Consider the following 20,902-nt stretch of genomic DNA (forward strand, 5'->3'; position numbering starts at 1 on the left):
GGAGGGAGGGAGGGGGAAAAAAGAAAGCTGTCCTCTTGCACACTTGCTTTGAGTCTGCCTCTTGGAGGGAACCTTTCCACCATTCTCCTTGTTTTCATTGTTTGCTTATTCGGGTGTTTCTGGGTGTTGGCAGTTCTCTGAGACCCCAGGATGACCTACACATTGCGACTCTCTTGCCTTAACCTCTTGAATACAGGGATTACACACTAGGATTACATGCCTGGCTCTCCTCCCTAACTGTGCACATCTTGTTTAGCTGGAAGGGTCATGTGCAGAGACAGCCAGGGCCATCCCCAGCTCTGTCACTGGCTCAGCAGAGGGACAGGAGCCGAGCGGGGACAGAGGAGATTTGCAGAGGAGCATTTCATGACCTTGGCCCTGCTTGGAAGCTTAGGCCAGCTTCCAAAAATAGAAATGTTAAACTCATGCTCCGAACTCCATGGAGCTGAGCCGGTCTCCAGGGGGAGAACTGCATTAACCCGCCACACCTCCACGTTCCTGCCAGTCTCCTGTGGAAGCCACACCACGGCAGTACCGCCCTTGGACGTTAGGTATGACCAGTGTGCATCGACTGGGTCAGAGCCATGCTCAGCCGGAGCCCCAGGATGTCTAGTCCTTCGCTTACAGCCACACACCCAGGCTCAGCCACAGCACCCTGCCTGCCTCAGGACAAGGCAGATGCTTCCAAGTTCTAACTTTGATACTCATCACTCCTCATGGTCTCCACAGTGACGATGTATGCACTCTGTGGCAAGCATTCCGAGACTCTGCCTGTTGGCTTCTGATTACAGATAAAGAACCTGTCAAAAAGCACTTATCATTAGCACCAGTATGCAGGAGCCCATATTTGCTGTCAGAGATAGCCTCTGCTTGGAACAAGTGAGCCTTCACCTTTTGTTATAAACCCCTGTGGAGGCCAGCTCAGCTGCCCTCCCTGCAAGCAGCATAAATGAAAACAAAGAACTGGATGGTGGTAGTGGAGGAGGCACACGCCTTTAATCCCAGTACTCAAGAGGCAGAGGCAGCTGGGGTTCTGTAGTTCCTTCCTTCCTTCCTTCCTTCCTTCCTTCCTTCCTTCCTTCCTTCCTTCCTTCCTGCCTCCCTTCCTACTTTTGTTTGTTTTTGTTCTTGAGATAGGCCATCTTGGAACCCTGTGGCAGTAGACTGTTTCACTCGGATGTTGAATCTGTGTGGACTGCTCCCCTGTGACACAGTGCCTGTCTTCCACTCCCTTCATGGATAAAACACTTTGGTGTATAATTAGTGTACCATGGTTTTCTGTTTTATAAATAAAAGAGGAAAAGGAGTAAGAAGGTGATGGTGGTGGTGTTGATGATGATTATGAAGGAGAAGGGGGGGAGAAGAGGAGGAGGAGGAGGAGGAAGAAGATGAGTGCATTATTCATGACTATACTCTGGCACTGGATGTGAGAGGAGGGTCAGAGGTTCAAGGTCATCTTCTAATACATAGCAAGTTCAAAGCCAGACTACATAAATAAGTTAGGTGTGGGGCATGCCTTTAATCCCAGCACTTTGGAGGCAGAGGCAGGTGGATTTCTACGACCTCTGTGATTTTGAGCCGGCCTGGTCTACAAAGAGAGTTCCAGGACAACAAAGCTACGTCTGTCTCAAAAAAGTAAATAAGTGCTAGAGAGATGGCTCTTAAGAGCACTGACTGCTCTTCCAGAGGACCTGGGTTCAATTCCCAGCACCCACGTGGTGGCCAGAGTCTGTAACTCTGGTCTCAGGGAATCCCATACTCTTTCCTGGTCTCCGACGGCACCGGGCATGCATGTGGTACAAAGATATGCATGCAAGCAAAAACCCATGCACATCAGAAAATAAAAATTGTATTTTCATGTTTAAATATACAAAAACTCCTAATTCCTAAACCCATTGATTATAGTGAGAGACTGTTAAAGGCAAAATAAGTACTGAAAAATTAACTGGAAAATGAAACACATGTTCCTGGTGGGGAGATGAAACCCCAAATCCTCCTTCCAGAATGAGGGTGCCCCAATATGCGGTCACAGCACAGTACTAGAATCCCCTTTCTGAGCTGCCACGGCTGGAGGAGGAAGACGGGATGATCTTGCTCAGATTATTTTTGCTGCCTGGCTTCAGAGGAAGAGCAAGACTCACGAACTCTAATTCTCAAAGGACACTCCTGACCCAGAACCAAACCCATGTGGTGCACGAGCCAACCCACAGCCATCAGAAAGCCACCGGGAAAGAGAGCATCTGCTTAGACTCCGCCGAGACCAGCAGACACTGGAGCCTCGGGCCAGCCCTCCTGCACTAGGACCTGTGGCCTGCAGAGACCACAGGGAGCCCCTTAGCATCACGGCTGTGCCTGGCTTGAGCAGAGGTGTTTGTGTGACCAGCACTTAGCAACCTAATCTCCCTGCATTTCAGGGGAAAACAGGTCAAACTGTTTACTTGGCACGCAGGAATCCATTCATTAAGAGATGGGAGGGCGCCAACGTGAAGAGGAGGCCTGTAGCCAATGGTGGGTGAGCCCTCTAGGCAGACACGGGAATTCTCCACCCCAGAGAGGCTATCAGCCTGGCATCAGTGTCCATCCACATTGTGACATGAAACTCCCATCTGAGCCGTCATCATGATGGATGGACGGACAGACGAGCAGCAGCATGGGGACGAGGCAGACTCAGGCCCTGCAAGCCTACCATGACGTAAGAGCCCCACGTTCTGGGACACTGCGGTGAGAAGAGATAGCAGAAAAAGCAGAGTGCTCAGTCGACATCCAGACAGGATGGTCTACACCTGAGGAGCTCTGTGAGCTGAGGCCAGCCTGGTCTACGTAGCAAGTTCCAGGACAGCCTGGGATACATAGTGAAACTGTCTCAAAACAGAAAAGTCCTCAGTCAACTTCAGCTGCTGAATAACAGGAACAACTCCAAGGAGGCAGAGGGGGGAGGGCTGAGGCTAGACCCAGCCTCAGTCAGAGGTCTGAGGGTAGGATTGGGGCAGCCCTGGGCTAGTCAGGTGGCCAGTGAATCTCTCACATCTCGGTTCTTCCTCCCTGAAGAGACCATGGCACGTCCACCATTTTTAATTGGACCTTGATGGCAGGCCCCAGGAGGGCTGAAAAAAACCTGATGACACAGTACTTTGTGAGCACGCCTCTCCATACTACAAGGGCCTTCCAGACTCCTCCCAGGAAGCTACATTCTTTACACAATCCAGATACTAATCCTGTCACCTCTACGGACCACACACACCTGTCTCCACACCAGGACCTACCTTCCTCACTGCATCCTTAACCAAAACTGCTAGTATGGGCTTTTTTTTGTTTTTGAGACAGGGTCTAACTGTGTTGCCTAGGATGGACTGGAACTTGCTATATAGACCAGGTTGGACTCGAACTCACAGAGCTTGCCTCTGCCTCCTGAGTGATGAGATTAAAGCCATGTGTCTCCATGCCCTGCCTCCTACCAGCTTCCACACATCCGGCTAGGCTGTGGCATCCAGACACCATAACCAAAAGCAATGGGGGGAAGGAAGGGTTAATTCACCGTATACTTCTATGTCACAGTCCATCATCAAAGGAAGTCCGGACAGGAATTCACACAGGGCAGGAACCTAGAGGCAGGAGCTAATACAGAGGCCATGGAGGGGTGCTGCTTACTGGATTGCTCCTGGTAGTTTGCTCAGCCTGTTTTCCTATAGAACCCAGGACCACCAGCCCAGGGGTGGTACCACCCACAATGATGTCATCAATCAAGAAAACATATCGCACGCTTGCCTTCGGGGCATTTTCTCAGTTGAGGTTCCCTCTACCCAAAATGACTCTAGCTTGTGTCAAAATGATGTAAAACCAGCCAGCCCACATCTCTGCCTCTGTGCCTCACAGACTAACGGCAGCAGCAAGGTGAGCTTGCTTTCTATCTGGTAGGTCGTAGTCCACCTGCATCTCCCTACCACAGGTCTCAGCAAGGCTGGTACCTCACGTACCTCATAGTCCTGTCAGGGTACGGAACCCAGACTCGGAAAAGACAGCAGGACATCAGCCTTGAGCTGACCCATCCCCTGGACCTCCAGTGTCCTTATCTGGGAAATGGGCTTGACCAATATGAACATATGACTTAGGTTGAAGTGAGGCTATATTTGAAGTTCAGCAAGAACCAGGAATAAAACAGCCCAGGCTCAAGGCCAGACCCCGACACATGTTCTCAATACCCTTCTGAGGGGCCACGCATAGGACTGGACAGACAGGAAACCCTCTGTCCCAGGTCACCTCTCTTAGGATAGCACTGGCTCTTCCCAGGGCCCTCACTGCAGCTTAGGGTCCACACAGTCTACAACTGGTGACTACTCTCTATTAATGAAGAAGACACACTGGTTTGAGAATGACTTCCCACTTACAAAGCAGCAACCCTTGGCAATAACGTGCTGAGTTCTAACGAGCTCAGTAATACGTTTGGATTGTGTGTGTGGCTCATGTGATCAAGTGACTATACAGGGAAGGGACCACTGGGGACACATGGCCAAAGGCAAGACCACACCCTAAGTGGAGAGCACAGAAACCCAATTCTCCTTAACATCAGCTTCCACAAAGCTAGGGTTTTCACTCCATTTTTTTTTCTCCTTTTCTCTTTCCAGTGTTAGCTTAAACCCCAAGCCAGAAAGTGCTCTATCCCTGAGTTATACCCCAACCATTTCACTCCATCCAGACTTGGCCAGCCAGATCTTTTCAAAGACAACAAAGGCAGGGCAGGGCAGGGCAGAGCAGGGCAGGGTGGGGAAGGGCAGGGTGGGGCGGGGCGGGAGAACTTTCAACCTACCAGGTAGTATTCTTCCAACAAGAGCGTCCAAGAGCCAAAAAGACTCCTCTTCGTTCTTAGTGATAAGGATCAGATATCCAGCTATGAAGTTCATTCCCTGAAATCAGAATGCAAAACAAATTTCACCAAGATATAAACAAACCGCAGTGTCTCAGCTTCACAGCGGGTTCTGTTCTTTTGCCCTTCCTGGAAACTTGTGACGCTCTAGACCAGCGGTTCTCAGCCCTCCTAAGGCCGAGAGCCTTTAACACAGTTCCTCATGTTGTGCTAATCCCCAACCATAAAGCTACTTCATTGCTGCGTCATAACTGTAACTGCTACTGTTTTAAATCCAAACATAAGTATGTGATACACAGGATATCTGATATTCGATCCCCATGAATGGGTTGTGGCCCACAGGTTGAGAACTGCTACTCTAAACCTGTCTTTGCCTAGCACAGTAGAGACCCAAAGCTAGTTCTCAGCCAAAATGAGGGCATTCAGCCTGAAGAACGTCGGCTGCCACTCAGAATATGAAACCGAAGGTGTTGTCCTCCTAATACTGGCCTGTGGCATAGTCAGTCAGTGCTGCCTGACTCCTAAGTCACCAGTCTGACCAGCACCGAGGCCTTGCAGAGGGGAAACAGTAACCATGTCTGTAACAGCAGCAAACAGCAGCCAGGCCTAGTGACATAGTCCTGTAACCCCCTAGCTTTTTCAGAAACTAAGGTAGAAGGACCACGAGTTCAAAGCCAGCCTGGGCAACTTACTGAGACTCTGATGCAAAATTTAAAAAAAAAAAATTAAAAATGAGGACTATGGGATAGCTCAAGGGGAAACATGTGTTCTGCATGTTCAATCCTCAGTCCCCCAAAAGGACAAACAGTAAGTATCAGTGGGGAACGTGGTCCTGCCTGGAGGAGTGGTGTGCCAAGAGGATTCTCTCCCTAATGGACAGATGCTGCCAGGGTGCCCAGTACTGGCACAAAGTCGGGCAGAGGCCATGGCCCTCGGAGCTTACGATGGGGACCTAGGCGTGTGATTTCCTGTCACTCTGGGAGGATAAAGCTTTGCACAACCCTGTCTCCCTTCCTCTTGTCCATACTTTCTAAAACAAGCATACACATACCGAGAGGCAAGGCCCGCTGCCAGGCACAGAGTCTCCACACCTGTTCTCCACCCAGAACATCCTCAAGAAGGAGACTCAGTGCACAAGTTAAGATGCGCAGGGGCTGGGGAGATGGCCCTAGCAAAGCGTTTGTCCCACAACTGCATTTTGATCCTCAGTGCCCATATGCAGAAGCCAGCACCGGAGCAGGTGCTGATCTCAGTACTAGGGAGGCGGTGACAGGAAGATTACTCCAGGACCTGCTGGCTTAAATCCCCCTAAGTCAGCAAGCAGCAGGTTCAGTGAGCTCAGAGGCCAATGTCTTCAAAATGAGGTGGGGAATTATCTCTAGGGTGAGACCCTTGATGTCAGCCTCTGGTCTCTGCAGAAGCATGCCTGTCCTCATGACCACATCCAGTCATGTCTCGTCCACAAAGGCTGGATGAAGCTCAGTGTAGAGAACTTCTCAAGCACGCAAAAGATCCCTGCTTCTGTGCCCAGCACTGAGAAAAGAGAAGAGGCAAAAGGAACGTGCACAGACCAAGGCGCCATGGCAGGGCAGAGGCCGGTGACAGCTCTATGCTCCTGCATCATGAGCTCATGAGGGTGACAGCTCCTGGGAAGATGGCTGCATGAGAATGGTGGTGCTTCACCAGTGTGAAGTCCATCCTCATCAAAAGAGACTGCATGGCCATTTGCAAACACTTTCTGACTTCCCCATGTTACGGGCAGGACTGTGTCCTCAAAGCCACAAGTCTTCTGCCTCAGTGTGGCGTCATTTGGAGACAGGTCTGTGTAGGTGTCACTAGCTAAAATGAGTTCCCTTTGGAATAGAGTCCTTCACTTAGATGATGTGTGCCCTTACAGGAAAGAAGAGCTAGGACACAGACAACAAGCAGGGCAAATCCGGAGACGACAATCCCAGGAATGTCAGATTCTGGGGTGAGGCCTGGACAGGAAGTAGGAAGCATCATCCTTAGCAGCTGTAGAGGAGGTGGCCCTAACAGTAGACCCACCCAGACCCAAGTCTCACATTTTCAGTATCATTCTAGGTTAAGCCATGATGTTTGCAAGTTCACTGGCCCCAGCACACTCCCCAACCGGCAATCCAAACAAAACCAAAATTTACAGGTGGGATCCATTACACCAGGCATCCAGAACCACAAGAGAGGCCAGTACCGTAATGCGTCTCCACACCCACAGGAAGCCTGCACAGCGTACTTCAGGCTCCGACCTCCTTCTCTTCTGTGCCCACTCAACGTCATTCCCACTCTTCCCAATTCCCACTCCCAACAAAGTCGTCCAACAGGTGTCCTCTGCTTTTCTAGCAGGGATACAATGCAAGCTAAGCATGAGGAAGGTATCCCTACCCAGATCTCATGAGCCTGGAATAAATCATGTACCTGCAAAGTATCATTGCTGTGGACCTGTGGGGGGCCAAATGTCCCCCCCTAAATGTCACTGCTATGGACTTGTGAGTGCAAAATGTCCCCCCTAAAACATGGCAGTTCTCAGGCTCCGAGGGCTCACCTGGCAGTACCCCACGTCTTGGTTGTGTAGCCCATACGCCAGGAGCACGTTGTACAGGGTCTTCTGGAGACAAGGATCTGCCGTCTTCCGGAACATCACGTTGTCAGGGAATGTCCGGTTCAAGTCTACACAGAAATTCACCAGCAGCAGCATGAAGCGTCTCTGCATCTACCAAGGTGTCCAGATTCCACCGTCGGGTTTCTAAAACGGTACCACCTGGCCAGCCCCGAGTCACCCCAGAGAAGCCTAGGCACCAGCTCAAGTGTACTGCACACCTGAGCCTGGGCAGCTCAGGGGAAAGCATGCTGCAACCAGGAAGAAGAGCAGTGATGGCACCCGGTGTTCTTTCAGAACTGGGAATAGTGGGTAGCTTCCTGGAGCTAGGTCTCTCCGATGGACACTTCCAGTCACCCTGTCAGCATGGAAGAAAGCTTCCAGATTCCAAAGATCAAATAAATAAGACTGGGGCTGCCATGGAGCACACCCCTCTGATCCTTAATCCCAGTACTCTAGAAACAGAAGCAGTCAGATTTTCTATGAGTTCAAGGCCAACCTGGTCTACATAATAGGCCAGCCAGTGCTACATAATGAAACTCGGTGTCAACAAACAACAACAAAATGCTAGGTTTGGTGGCTCACACCTGTAACTGCAATACTCTTGAGGCTAAGGCAGGATGCCTGCTGAGTTCAGGGCTAGCCTGGGCTACACCGTGCACCGCAGTTTCAAGAGAACTGAAACAAAAACTGCCCAGTACATAGGAAGGAGAAAGGGCCAAGATTCTCTTCAGAGATAAAGCAACACCAAGAATTAAGTAAACTCATGCTGCCGGGTTTTGTGCTAAGGCTTCCCTACCCCACCCCTTCCTGCTCTGTTAGCCCTTCACCTTCCATAACCTCCCAGACCCAAAACATCTCTGCTGGAACTGTAAACATTCCGCGATGCAGACCGGTCACGGGAATAGCAGCAGCGGCTTGCGACTTCAGACTAGAGGGCAAGGCAGAGTTCACCCCACATGGTGAATCCACCCTCGGCCACAACGTTGTCTTTCTATGGCCTAGGCAATGCCGGGTGTGGATGAGGCTTGTGGCCCTGTCTGCGGTTCTGTGGACATGGCTAGCCCACCATGTGGTCCTTCCTCTCAGATGGTTTATCGAGATACTCAAAACAGAAGCCAGGGATACGGCTCAGATGGCAGTGCTTCACTGCATGTGGAAAGCCCTGGGTTTGCTCTCCAGGCACAGTGGCATCTGTCTGTAATCCCAGCACTCAGGAGGTAGTGACAGGTCATCTATGGTTACATATGGAGGTCCAGGCCAGTCTGGGAGGCCATTCTAAGAAAAAGCAAAGGTACTTGCCACCAAGCCTGAGTGCTATCCTTCGTACCCACGTAACGGAAAGAGAAGCAGTTCCCACAAACTGTCCTTGGCTCTCTGTCTTCAATATATACACGCAAACACACAATCAAACAATAAAATGAAACCTCTAAAACAAGCCAGGTCCAGGGTTTGCACCTCTTTGACTGGTGGATTGTAAGCTGAGGCCAGCCTGGTCTACATAGTAAGTTCTAGGCCAGCCCCAGGATTACACGTGACACCGTATCTAAAAAATAAACATATAATTTAAAAATGGCTATGTGATGGAGATTACACATGTCCCACAGAATCTACAGTCTGAGAGAAATGGAGAATGCCACATACCAGGGCTGGAATGTAAGACAACGTTAGTGTTTAATGGGACAGTTTCAGTTTGGGGAATAAAAGGTAAATTACAACATGTATATTTCCCCACAATACGTTTTTTTTTCTTTCTAAAAAGGCACTAAACAGAACCTTTAAAATCATCATCCAAACAAACAGCAATAGTCAATTGTATGTAAAACACACAAGGAAGGCTACCTGAGGACCTCACTGGATTCCACAACCCCACAGACTGCCTCACGCCACATGAACTAAAACTCAGGAGGGCAGTGGAGGCTGTGGAATGGTCCCGCCATGGCAGGGACAAGCCCCATCCCTCACCTTCTGTTCTCTGCTAGGTAACTATAAAACTCCGGCACACTGTTTACACTGGTATTGTTGACCAAAGTTTTCAGGGGTTCCTTTCCTCATGAGCTAGTAGTCACACAAATGTCTGTCCTTCAATGGCTAGCTGTGAACTGATCATGGGGTTCCCAATGGAGGAGTTAGAGTGAAGACTGTAGGAGCTGAAAGGGTTTACGGCCCCATGAGGAGAGCAACAATACCAACCAACCAGAGCTCCCAGGGTCTAAACCATCAGCCTGGGAGCACTTAGGGAGGGACACATGGCTCCAGCTGTATATGTAAGGGTGGAGGGCCCTGCCGGGCATAGGTGGGAGGAGAGATCCTAGGTCTCATGAAGGCTGGATGCCCCAGTGGGTGGGAATTTGAGGGTAGGGAGGTGGGAGGGGATGTGGGGGGCACATCATCCACAGAGAAACAGGAGGAGGGGTGAGGGGATAGGGGGTTCCTGAGCAGGGGTGGGGGGAATGGGGTAAGGGGCTAACATATGAAATGTAAATAAAACATCCAATAAAAAAAAATGTCTGCTGGGCCGTGGTGGTGCACGCCTTTAATCCCAGCACTTGGGAGGCAGAGGCAGGAGGATTTCTGAGTTCGAGGCCAGCCTGGTCTACAGAGTGAATATCAGGACAGCCAAGGCTACACAGAGAAACCCTGTCTCGAAAAATCAAAATAAAATAAAATAAAAGTCTGCTCTTCTACTTGTGAACACTTTAGTCTTGATTCCCCTCAAAACTTAGCATCTGTAGGTGCATCTTTAGTTAAGGCAGACTTCTTCACTGGGAAAGACCTGAGCAACGGTAGATCTCTGCTCCTGGAAGAACCCTACACCACCCTCCCCACCCAAGCTACACGGCACAAGGCTCTGAGCACAGGCCCCTACCTGTCCTGATGGCTTCCTCCAGGCTGGAGCTACTCTCTCCCTCAAGGAGTCGATGATAGTATCCAGGGTTCTGGTCCATCTGGGCCTGGGCTCCGCTCACGGCCATCCACACACGGGCCCGGTGCTCCAGTGGGATTCCTTTCCGGACATAGCGCTTCACTGAAACCCAGAGAGACTGAGGTTGAGCTCAGAGCCCAGGGGATGAGGAGGACACTCATCTTCCTTCTTCACCAATCCAGGGAGAAGCGGAAGCTTCCTAACGCTGCCCAGATAGAAAGCGTCCATAGGGCTTCTGAAATGGAACATAACCGGTACATACCCTAACCACTCTCCTCTACTGCACTGTCGTCTACCCAGAGTAGAGACAGACTAGGGCTGCGTGATCACCTTCATCCTCTCTGTCACCGTCCCCAAAAGCTACATACCCTCAACTCTGAGGACTGAAGACTCTGTCCAGGCTGACTCTTGGCCCTAGATGGCCACTCTGCCCACCATGCTGGTTAGACCCAGTGCAGGACCAAAGAACACTTGTCCAACTGGGGTGTGGCCCAGTGGAATAGAATGTGTTTGGCTTATACAAGGCTCTGGATCCTATGCACAGAACCAGAAGAGATAAAAACAAGATTTAAAACCTCAGTTGGAAAGTAGGCAGACATGCGGAGTCTCTCCTGCCCGTTGGACTTCAGGTAGAAAGGAAGGGGCTTCAGGGAAGCAGTTCTCAGGGACTTTAGACACCAACCAGGCACTGGTCCTAACCTGGAGGACCAGAAGCAGGAGACTCAGGCCAGGTCTGACAGCCATGCAACACACAGTGACAGAGACAGAAGCCTGAGGGAGGCCAAAGATACATAGTGACAGGGACAGAAGTCTGAGGGAGGCCAAAGATGCCTATCTGGCTGACCCAGGAACCCAGAGGGACCACAGTTTCAGTATTCTGTATCTCTGTCTCAGTTTCTCTCTCCCTGTGATCACCACTTTATCTGACAGGGATATTCTTGTTGGAAGTAGGTAAAGGTCTGATGACTTAGGTTTAGTCTCGCCTTTGAGCCGGAAGGAGTGAAGAGACACAAAGTATCTCCTCCATCTCACACCCATCTCTTCTCCACAGCTGCTCCTTGGCCCAGAGCTGCTGCTGTCTTAATAGCATCTTCAATATTTGCTTCTTCCAAGTAAATAGTCAAAGCTTTGCTGTTTTGCTTTGACATTTTTTTTTTTTTTTTTTTTTGGTTTTTCGAGACAGGGTTTCTCTGTGTAGCCTTGGCTGTCCTGGAACTCACTCTGTAGACCAGGCTGGCCTTGAACTCAGAAATCCGCCTGCCTCTGCCTCCCAAATGCTGGGATTAAAGGCTTGCGCCACCACCGCCCGGCTTTGCTTTGACATTATACTATTTAAGAAATCATTACTTTGGGTGGGAGAGATGGATCAGTAGGTTAACAGCACTTGCTGCTCTTACAGGGGACCCTGTGTCCAATTCACAGCAGCCATGTGGCAGCTCACAACCATCTATAACTCCAGTCCCTGGGGATCTGATGCCCTCTTCTGATGTCCCAGGGCACCAGGCATGCATGGGGTAAGTACATACACACATGCAGGAAAAACACCCACACACATTTTTAAATATTAAAAATTACTTTTAAAAGAAGCTAATTTTAGGGGGAGTGCTTTAATTCAAATGTTGACTGTCTCACCCCCCACCTTGGGCCTCCTTCTATCTAAGGTGTGGTCCTCAGAGAAGTGTTACCAGGAGGTAGCACCTTTTAAAGGCAGTGCCTAATGTGGTCTTCTGGTAACTGGAGGTTCTGCCTCCTCTTTCTCTGTGTCCTGGCCATGAGGTGAGTTGGCATACCCAACTCTGTCATGAAAAAAAAGAAAGAAAGAGAAAACCTGGGCTCAGAATACAGCTTAATGGTACAGCATTTGCTTACCATGCATGGGGTCCTAGGTTCAATTCCCAGCTTTACAAGAGAGAGAAAGAGAGAGAGAGAAGATAAGACCTGAGAATCAGCTATGTTCAACAGACAAATCATAAAAAAATAACTTCACGTGGGCTGGAAAGACAGCTCAGCAGGTAAAGGCCCTTGCACTGAACCCTTGGCAACCTGAGTTTGGTCCCAGAATTCACATAAATCCATATAAAGGTGGACAGAGAGAATCAGCTCCACAGTGTTGCCTCAACCTTCAGACACGCACCATGCTGACTATAAACTCACAGTAACCAAAACAATATGGTAAGTGGCTTCACTTCACGGTACATAGTAAAGATCGGGGAGACAGCTGGCTACAGAGTTGGCTGTACACTTAAGAGCACTAGTTGCTTTTCCAGAGAATCTGGGTTCAATTACCAGCACCCACATGCATGCAGGCAAAACACCCATAATTTTTTAAATCTTTTTTAAAGCAATTCAGAAAAGCAGGCTCATATAAAGAAAGCCAATTGCTTTTTGACCAAAGTGGCAAAGGAAATTCAATGCGAAAAGAGTAGTCTGTCCAAATAAAGAATGGTTAAAAAAAAAAATCAACAATGTAAAATCTGCAGACACTGGAGCCCTCGGGCGTGCTAGGAATGCAGAAATGCTCAGCCACTCTGGGAAACGCTTGCCGTTTCTTTTCTGGCTCCTCTCCCCTTCCCCTTTGATTCTAGGAATCAGACTCTAGACAATCACAAGCTAGACAATTAACCATCTTACCAGTTAAGCCTTTAATATAACCTAGCAATCCCACTAAGAAAACCTGAAAGCCGTGTTCACACAAAAGCCTGTGATGAGCAGATACATTGAGAACCACCTCAGCAGCAGAAGGAATGAGCCTCTGAGGCACACAAGTCCCCAGCTGAGCCTCGAGTGGAAAAACCAGACTCAGCAGCCAAGCTGAGCCGGGCAGTTACTTGGCACCCTGGGAAGGTTGACTCAGAGCTGGCCTGGAGATGGACCAGCAAGGAGAGGTTCATAGAATTCTGAAGTGATGAAACTGTTTTAATTTTTCATGTGTATGGAGGGGCGTACCCACCAGGGTGGTGGATCTCCTGGACCTGGAGTTTTACAGTTAGAACAGCCTGACACAGGTGCTGGGAACCAAACTTTGTAAGCACTATGGATTCTAACTGTGGAGCCATCTTGTCAGCCACCTCTCTACCCTCCCCATCTCAGCAGCCAGCTTCCTCCCCGCCCCTCCCCTCCCCATATTGCCCTCCCCATCTCACCAGCCACATCCCCTCTCCAGTGTTTTCAGGACCTGGATGTGTCGCCCTAGCCACATAAAGAGAGCACAAGAAAGATCTACAAAATGATACAAAAGGACCAATCTGTCCAATAGAGAATGGTTAAAGAAAGCAACACCAATGACCCTGGAGTCTCAGGCATGGCAATAGTGCAAAACCACACAGCCGCTTTGGAAAAAAATGCTCGCAGGGTCTTTTTTGGCTTTGACTCCTGGAATCAGCTTCTAGACCTAGAACAGGATCCCTGTGTTGACCAGGTTGGCTTCAAACTTATAGCAACCCTCCTGTCTCTGCCTTAGAACTGGGGTGGAAGTCACCCTGGCTGTGGTTTGAACTTTAACTTTCTGGCTGTTTGTCTAAAATCCTAAACCTGAACTCCCAGAACAGTGAGTTTCACTGTAAATTTCAAAAATCACTTAGTAATAGAAGGTTTTTGTTGTTGTGTTTAAACAGAGGACAAAACAGTCCCACAAACCAGGTCCCGAATCCGATACCTGCTCTGCTATGGCTCCGTAGCCCACCCACACCCAAGCATGCCTCAGTTTCTTTATTTAGCCTAGCTGAGGAAGTGGCTGACCTGGGACTCCCTGCTGGCCCAGAGGACAGTCGCCAGTCCACCTTTATCATATCTAAACTTTGTTCCTCCAGAAAGACAGCTTTCTTGCCCTCACAGGAGAACTGACTTCCTTCTGAGGGCAGAGTTCACCCAGAGGCAGGCATTAAATCCTGGAGAAAACTAACTTCTGTCTGTCTATCCAACCAAGTCAAGGAAAAGCCAGGTTTGAGGCATTTGGCCCTGACAATGCTTTTACAATGTGCAGGTGTGTGTGACTAAGCCACTAGCGAACAAAGAAGCAAACGGCTCCGCTGCGTGTCCTCAGCACCAAGAACACTAAACAGAGAAAGGCAGGACTGAGTTCAGACTCCCTCTGCGACAGAAAACACATGCTCTATTCTTGGGGACTCCAGGTAGAGCTTCACATGGGACAGAAAAACAATATTCACCATACCCGCTTCGATCAGAAGAGACTTACAGCTGTCATCTGGGACGTCTCAGATAACAAGATTTGCAGGTAACTGGAGACATCCAGATGGCAGGGGATGCTGGCCAGGGAGAACACAGATGCAGAGAGAGCCTGTGTGGAGGCTGCTTCTCAGGCTGACCATTTGAGACAACTATGTCACTCTCCTCTGACACCAAGGGCAGAAGCCATGGCCTAAAACATCCTCTCTCATACAGGTAGAGGGGAAACCCTGAATCAGAAACGTCTTTGGGACACAGACTACCATCATGTTGATGTCCCCTGGCACAATTGGTGGCTCCTTACGGTTGGTAACACCTTTTTGATACTGAAGGTGCTTGCCTCACAGACAAGGCCAAGAAGACCAGCCTAAAGCCAGATGATGAGAGGAAGCACCACACGATAAAGAGAAAAGTGTGATAGCCCTTAATAGGATGTGTGCTTACAGTCCCTTAGCTCCACCCCAACCCCCACCCAGTTGCCTGCAGACTCCTGGCTTCTCCTCTTCTAACTCTGTTTCTCTTCCTCTCTTTGATCTCCTGGCAGCTGCTGAGACCTGCACCCTGCCTGTTCTCCAGTCTCCTTCTCAATCTGTTGAATTTTTTTTTTTTTTTTTTACTAACCCCAAGACATGGTGACACACGCCTTAATCCCAGCACTAGGGAGGCAGGGGCAGGTGGATATCTGTGAGTTTGAGGCCAGCCTGGTTTATACAGCAAGTCCTAGGGCTAGGATCATATCTCAAACAAACAGGAAAATTCACCAGTGAGATTCAGAACTTGGAAAAGTGGCCCTGTGTCCACTACTGACTCCCACAGGCAGAACACAACCAAAACCAGAAAGCTACACATGGTGAACAGACAGACAGACAGACAGAATGCCTTCATCCGGGAGTTGAGACACAAGGATCTCAAGTTGAAGGCTAGCCTGGATAGCATAGGCAAAACATTGCCTCAAAAAACAAGTGGGGCCGGGTGGTGGTGGCACACGCCTTTAATCCCAGCACTCGGGAGGCAGAGGCAGGCGGATTTCTGAGTTCGAGGCCAGCCTGATCTACAGAGTGAGTTCCAGGACAGCCAGTGCTACACAGAGAAACCCTGTCTCGAAAAAAAAAAAAAAAACAAAAACAACAACAACAAAAAAACCAAGTGGGATACAGACAGACAGACAGACACACACACACACATACACGGGGAGTGGGGGGAGAGATCAGCAGATACTAAGGGGTGCTCACTGAAACTCCAGAGTGGGTTTAACACTGAGGCCCTGGCTGCTACCCCCCATATATGAAGGCATCTTCCTGGATCATGTGATCTCTCTCCTGGGATTAGGCCCCTGCTGATTCCAGTCCAGTCAACCTAGAATATCTGTCAGGAAATTCCCATTTCGGGAACAACCTGTCTACTCCTGTTTTATGCTTGACCGGCCTTTGCCAGCACCGTAGGTCCTAGAAACACTCTACTGCCAGTGTCCCCGCTGGCATAGACTCCCAGCACCCCCACACCTCTTACTGACTAGGCCTTGTTTCCTGCCAGGACATCAGGACAACTCTCACCCCGCCTCTGGGTCTCCATCCATCAGGCCAAGGGTCTGCCAGGAGCCAGACACATCTGTTTACAGCTATTATACCTACTACCGTCATTATAGCCTAAGGGATATTACATAACCAAAGGAATATTAAAACGATGGTTAAAACAGGTTAAACTTTTTTTCTGGAGATTTATTTCTAGCCAGGCCTGGCATGGTGTCATGCATACATAATTTCAGTCAGCACTCAGAAGACGGAGGCAGGGGGAGCTCTGTAAATTTGAACTCAGTCTGGTCTACATAGAGAGTTCTATTCTGCGTCAGCTCTGGCTGCACAGTGAGACACTGTCAAAAAAGAGAAAAAAAAAAGTCAAGGAGACAGGCCCTCTCTATATAGCCCTGACTGTCCTTACTATGTAGACCAGGCTGGCCTCAAACTCATATAGACATACCCAAGTGGTGGGATTAAAGGCATGTGATGTATGTTTATGTCTGTGTGTGTTTATGTCTGTGTATGTCTCTGTGTGTGTGAATGCACGCACACATGTTTACATGTGACTATGTTGCCCACAAAGGCCAGAGGCACTGGATTCCCAGGAGGCTGGAGTTACAGGAGGCTGTGACCCACCCCATGCAGGTGCTGGAAATTGGCCTCAGGTCCCTCTGGAAGAGCAGGAAGCAGTGAGCTTCTTAATCTCCGAGCCCTGTCTCCAGCCCAGCAAGTTAAACTTTCAGAGAGTTGAGACAAATGTTCCAAAGCAAAGCAAACCTGCTAAAGTAGGTAGAAGACTACTTCAAACCAGGTCTAGTGGCTGCAGAGGGTCACAGGTTCAAGGCCTCTCTGGGCCTTGAAGGCTTCACTTACGTTGACTGGCATGTGTAAGAGACCTGCACAGACCTACATATTCCAGGGCATCCATCTGGCCTTACTGATCCTCCTAGCCACAGGAGTCACTTCCTGGACTAAAGTCCCCAAGTGGGGGGACACATTAAGGCAGTCCCCAGTGGTTACTTCTGTGGTAGACTAGAGCCTGGGATGGGAGAGAAGAGGCTTGCTTCATTGTGTGTCTTTCTATTTAACTAAAATGTTCATGGGCATGAATTATGTATTAAGTGTAAATAAAACGTTGTAACCTTAAAAGACAAGAAAGTAGTGTGTGTTGGAAACATGCTTTACCATGGAGAAGAGTAAATGCAAAGGGAAAGATAGAGGTGTTCGCTGGGAACACTTTAGCGCAGAGATGGTTGGGTCCTCTCTGCCTGTACACTTGCCCCTACCCTTACGCTTGGGTCATCATGAATGTTGAGCAGCCAGTCCCCCTGTGGTCACACTGCAGGTCTGTCTACCTGGCCACCTGGCAAACACCTTCATGCACTCCTTCAGCAAATATTAAGTCCCTATTATCTCAACGAAGCAATGTTCCCTGTACCCAGGATTCCACAGAGAAATAAACAAAACGCCCTGCAAGCAGGGAGGGGCCTTTGGTTCCAGCAAGAAAACAAATGACTATCAAAAATGGTGTAGGGGAAGGAAAAAAAAATGCTTGGAGAGGCACTGCAGTTCCTGTTCAGAGAAAGAGGAAAGTTTGTCTGGGAACTGGACTACACAGCCTGTCTGACTTGGAAGCGGGAAATCCATCTGGTACCCAGCCCTCAATTGCAGCTCCTGCTAGAAAAGGACATAACCAGAACCCCGCCCTGAGTGCCCCACCCCTACTCATCTCTGAGGACTAGGTGCTGTTCTAAATCCCCTCAGAATACAAGGCCTTCCGAGGCTTCCCAGGAAGGGTGGACTTTGCCCACCTTCAGTTAAGAGGGCGTGGTGACCATGGAGAAAATTCAACCAGGTGAGGAGCTCTCCTGGCCTGCTCTGTGGCGCATACACACCCTCCAAGTCAGTGCTTGAGTAGGGGTCTCATGGTGTCCCAGGAGTCACTCTTGGGGGTGGTGGGATTCAATTATAGAGGGGTCCAGCTCCTATGGAAATGCTTGTGTTTGCTCATGCGCAGGGTAGTGATGGTCTGGCTTTAGGAGTTCCAGCTGGTGGGCAGCCTGTGGCTGAGGAGTCCTATTATAGAGGGATCCCGCTACTGGGGGGCGGGGGAGTCATGCTCCTGGGTTTAGCTGTACAGGCTTCTACTGATGGGCAGTCATGCCCTAGGGACTGTAATGACTGCAGGGGAATAGCTACTGCAGGGAAGTCCTGCAGTCCAGAGGTCACGCTGGGGGTCGCGCCACAGGGGTTCTGGCCGTTGGGGGAAAGTCCTGTTTGTCTGAACGGCTGCTATGCCAGCCAGCATCAGGCCTCTCACCTGTCACGCTTTTTCGGACACCACCGCTTCCCTTTAGAAGTTTGGACCATTTGATCGCCCTTTTAGTGAGTATCACCAGGTACGTGGAAAAGAATTCTTCATAAGCCACATAATCAAAGTCTTCGGGCCTTTCAAATCCATACGGATCGATCCTACAAACAAAAAGAACCTGTTTCCCCGAACCAAGTTCCCGCGCCTGCGGAGATGGAGAAGCGGCTGGGGTCCAGGAGCTCCGACACCCGACACCCCTCGGTCCGCCCCTCTGTCCATCTTCCGTTCACCTTCCCTTCCTCTCTCCCTCCCCTCCTCCATCCCCTCCACTCCCTCATTCCCCTCGCTCTCCGTGGACCAGAGCGCGTCCCCCGCGCTGCATCGACCGGCTCAGACCCAGTCCGGGGAGGTCGCCCAGCACCCCGCGCGCGCAGCCTCCGCTCCCACCTGGGCACCCGAGCTCGCGCCGCCTGCGCGCGCTCCGCGGGATCCATGCGGAGAAGGGCCAGGGACCGCGGGACTCAGAACCAGGGCAGCCCCGAGCGCCGGACCCCGGTGCGCCGCTGGCCCCGGGGCGCGCGAGTGCTTCCGGCGGGGGCGTGGCCGAGACGGGGCGGGGCGGGGACGAGGGGCGGAGCCAGTGGGGGCGGGGCGGGGTAGAGTGGACGGAGCAGGGATGGGGTGGGGGCGGTGCGGGGGTACGGGAGGGCCTAGGGACCCGAACCAGGCTGTGCACCTGCTGCAGCCTGGCACTAGAGATTTGAAAATCCATCGAGATGGAGACCTTGCCAAGACCTGGATCCACTTTGCGGGGTTTTAAGTATCCTTCAAGCCTCAGTGCCTGGCCGATTGGACTTCGGACTTCCAGCTGCGATGCTGAAAAAGGAGTCTTTTTTTTTTTCCCCCACTTCGCTCCCTTGCATTTCAAGGCTGAGAGCATACGGTTTTGAGGGCCGCCCTCTAGGAGTGCTCGCTTCTCCAAACCTTGGAACCTGAAGTCTAGCCTTGGAAAGAGTCGTCGCCGCCTCACCGTTTCTCCTCGCCCGGAGAAGCTGTGTGTGCTACTCCAGGGTCGCAGTGCCTCCGTGCGGAGCTTCTTTCCTGGTCTTTGTCGCTGTCAGTTTCTTGAGATTTCAGACTTTGGGCTTGGAAGCCAGTTGACTACCTTTCTTAGCGAGGTGCCATTGGAAACCTGTGGAGAAATTTTTGAATTAATGAATTCTCAACGTGCTGAGGTAAGGCATAGGGTTTGGGCGCCTTTGGCCCCTGGGGTCAGCGGTGGGGCGGATGGGACGTTGCAGAAACACTTTTCTGCGGCGTTTAGAAGGTACTACCCACCTTCTAAAAGTGTCTTCTGAAAAAGTCCGTGAGCTCTGCTGGCTGTGGTTGGAATGACCCCCTGCTGGACTTTGGGAACTCACTTGGACTAGTCAGAAGCTCGAAGTACCTAACAGGAAGTGGAGGGGAGCGGGGAGGCGGGAATCAGAATTTAGCCTGGTCCACTGGGACGCTTGTATACCCTAGTGTAAATGATTCTGATCCCAGTGCTAAGAATACAGGTGGCACCCCGGTGGACCCGGTTCTTCCTCTCTCTCTCTCTCTCTCTCTCTCTCTCTCTCTCTCTCTCTCTCTTACATAAGAATCTCTGGCCTTTGCTTTGAGACTACTGTAAGACAGAGAACCTGAGGTTGGTTTGTTTCTTTCCCCTCTCCTTGCTTTGACCAAAACCAAACTGTAATGAAAAAGGATTCTCTAAGTTTTGGTGCCCCCGTCTTTCTTTTATTTTTTTATTTATTTTATTCTTTTTATTCTCATTTATTTATTTATCTTGAGATAGTGTCTCACTGTGTAGCTCTGGTTGGTCTGGAACTCACTATGAATACCATAGTAGGCTGGTATTGAACTCAGAGCGATCTACCTGTGCCTAACACACACATACACACACACACATACATACACACATATACACACTCACATACACACACATACATACACATACACCCTGAGTGCTGGGATTAAAGGCACATGCCACCATATCTAGCCTTATCTTTTAAAATACAGCAAGAAATGAATCTGAAAATCCAGTTAGAAAAATAAAATAAAAATTAAATTAAAAATTTGGGTGGTCGGTGGTGGCGCACGCCTTTAACCCCAGCACTTGGGAGACAGAGGCAGGCGGATTTCTGAGTTCCAGGCCAGCCTGGTCTACAGAGTGAGTTCCAGGACAGCCAGAGCTACACAGAGAAACCCTGTCTCGAAAAACCAAAAAAAAAAGAAAAAAAAAGAAAATCCAGTTAGAGCTACAGACTTGAGCTTCTCTGTTGACACTGGATGAAACTTAGTGCTGGCATGAGCAGAACCCCAAAATCCAGTTCCCACAGTTGCCCAGAGTGCTTGCTGCCTCTGGGAAAAACCTGCAGAGATCAGCCCAGCCCAGCAGTGGACAGCATTTTAACACCAAGTGTTCTTTCTCTCAGGATGGACAGCC

At 50.0% G+C, this 20,902-nt stretch overlaps 1 protein-coding gene across 3 annotated transcripts in view; it reads right to left on the minus strand.

Annotated features, from left to right (window-relative positions):
* The window catches only part of Grtp1 (growth hormone regulated TBC protein 1), a 23,515-nt gene extending 4,510 nt beyond the window's left edge, over positions 1-19,005 (minus strand). Inside the window, exons 1-5 of one of the 3 annotated variants that reach the window (XM_028766362.1) lie at positions 18,862-19,005; positions 18,424-18,575; positions 10,345-10,503; positions 7,422-7,546; positions 4,805-4,901 (exon numbers count right to left, since the gene is read on the minus strand). In XM_028766362.1, the coding sequence (XP_028622195.1) occupies positions 4,805-4,901; positions 7,422-7,546; positions 10,345-10,503; positions 18,424-18,575; positions 18,862-18,908 (580 nt within the window). In that variant the 5' untranslated portion in view covers positions 18,909-19,005. The remainder of the gene's footprint in view (positions 1-4,804; positions 4,902-7,421; positions 7,547-10,344; positions 10,504-18,423; positions 18,576-18,861) is intronic. The other 2 variants (XM_028766364.1, XM_028766363.1) reach the window with 2 other exon arrangements.
* Positions 19,006-20,902: the final 1,897 nt, after the last annotated feature.

The sequence above is a fragment of the Grammomys surdaster genome, unplaced genomic scaffold (assembly GCF_004785775.1).
Source record: "Grammomys surdaster isolate TR1022 unplaced genomic scaffold, NIH_TR_1.0 167, whole genome shotgun sequence".
Classification (NCBI taxonomy): domain Eukaryota; kingdom Metazoa; phylum Chordata; class Mammalia; order Rodentia; family Muridae; genus Grammomys; species Grammomys surdaster.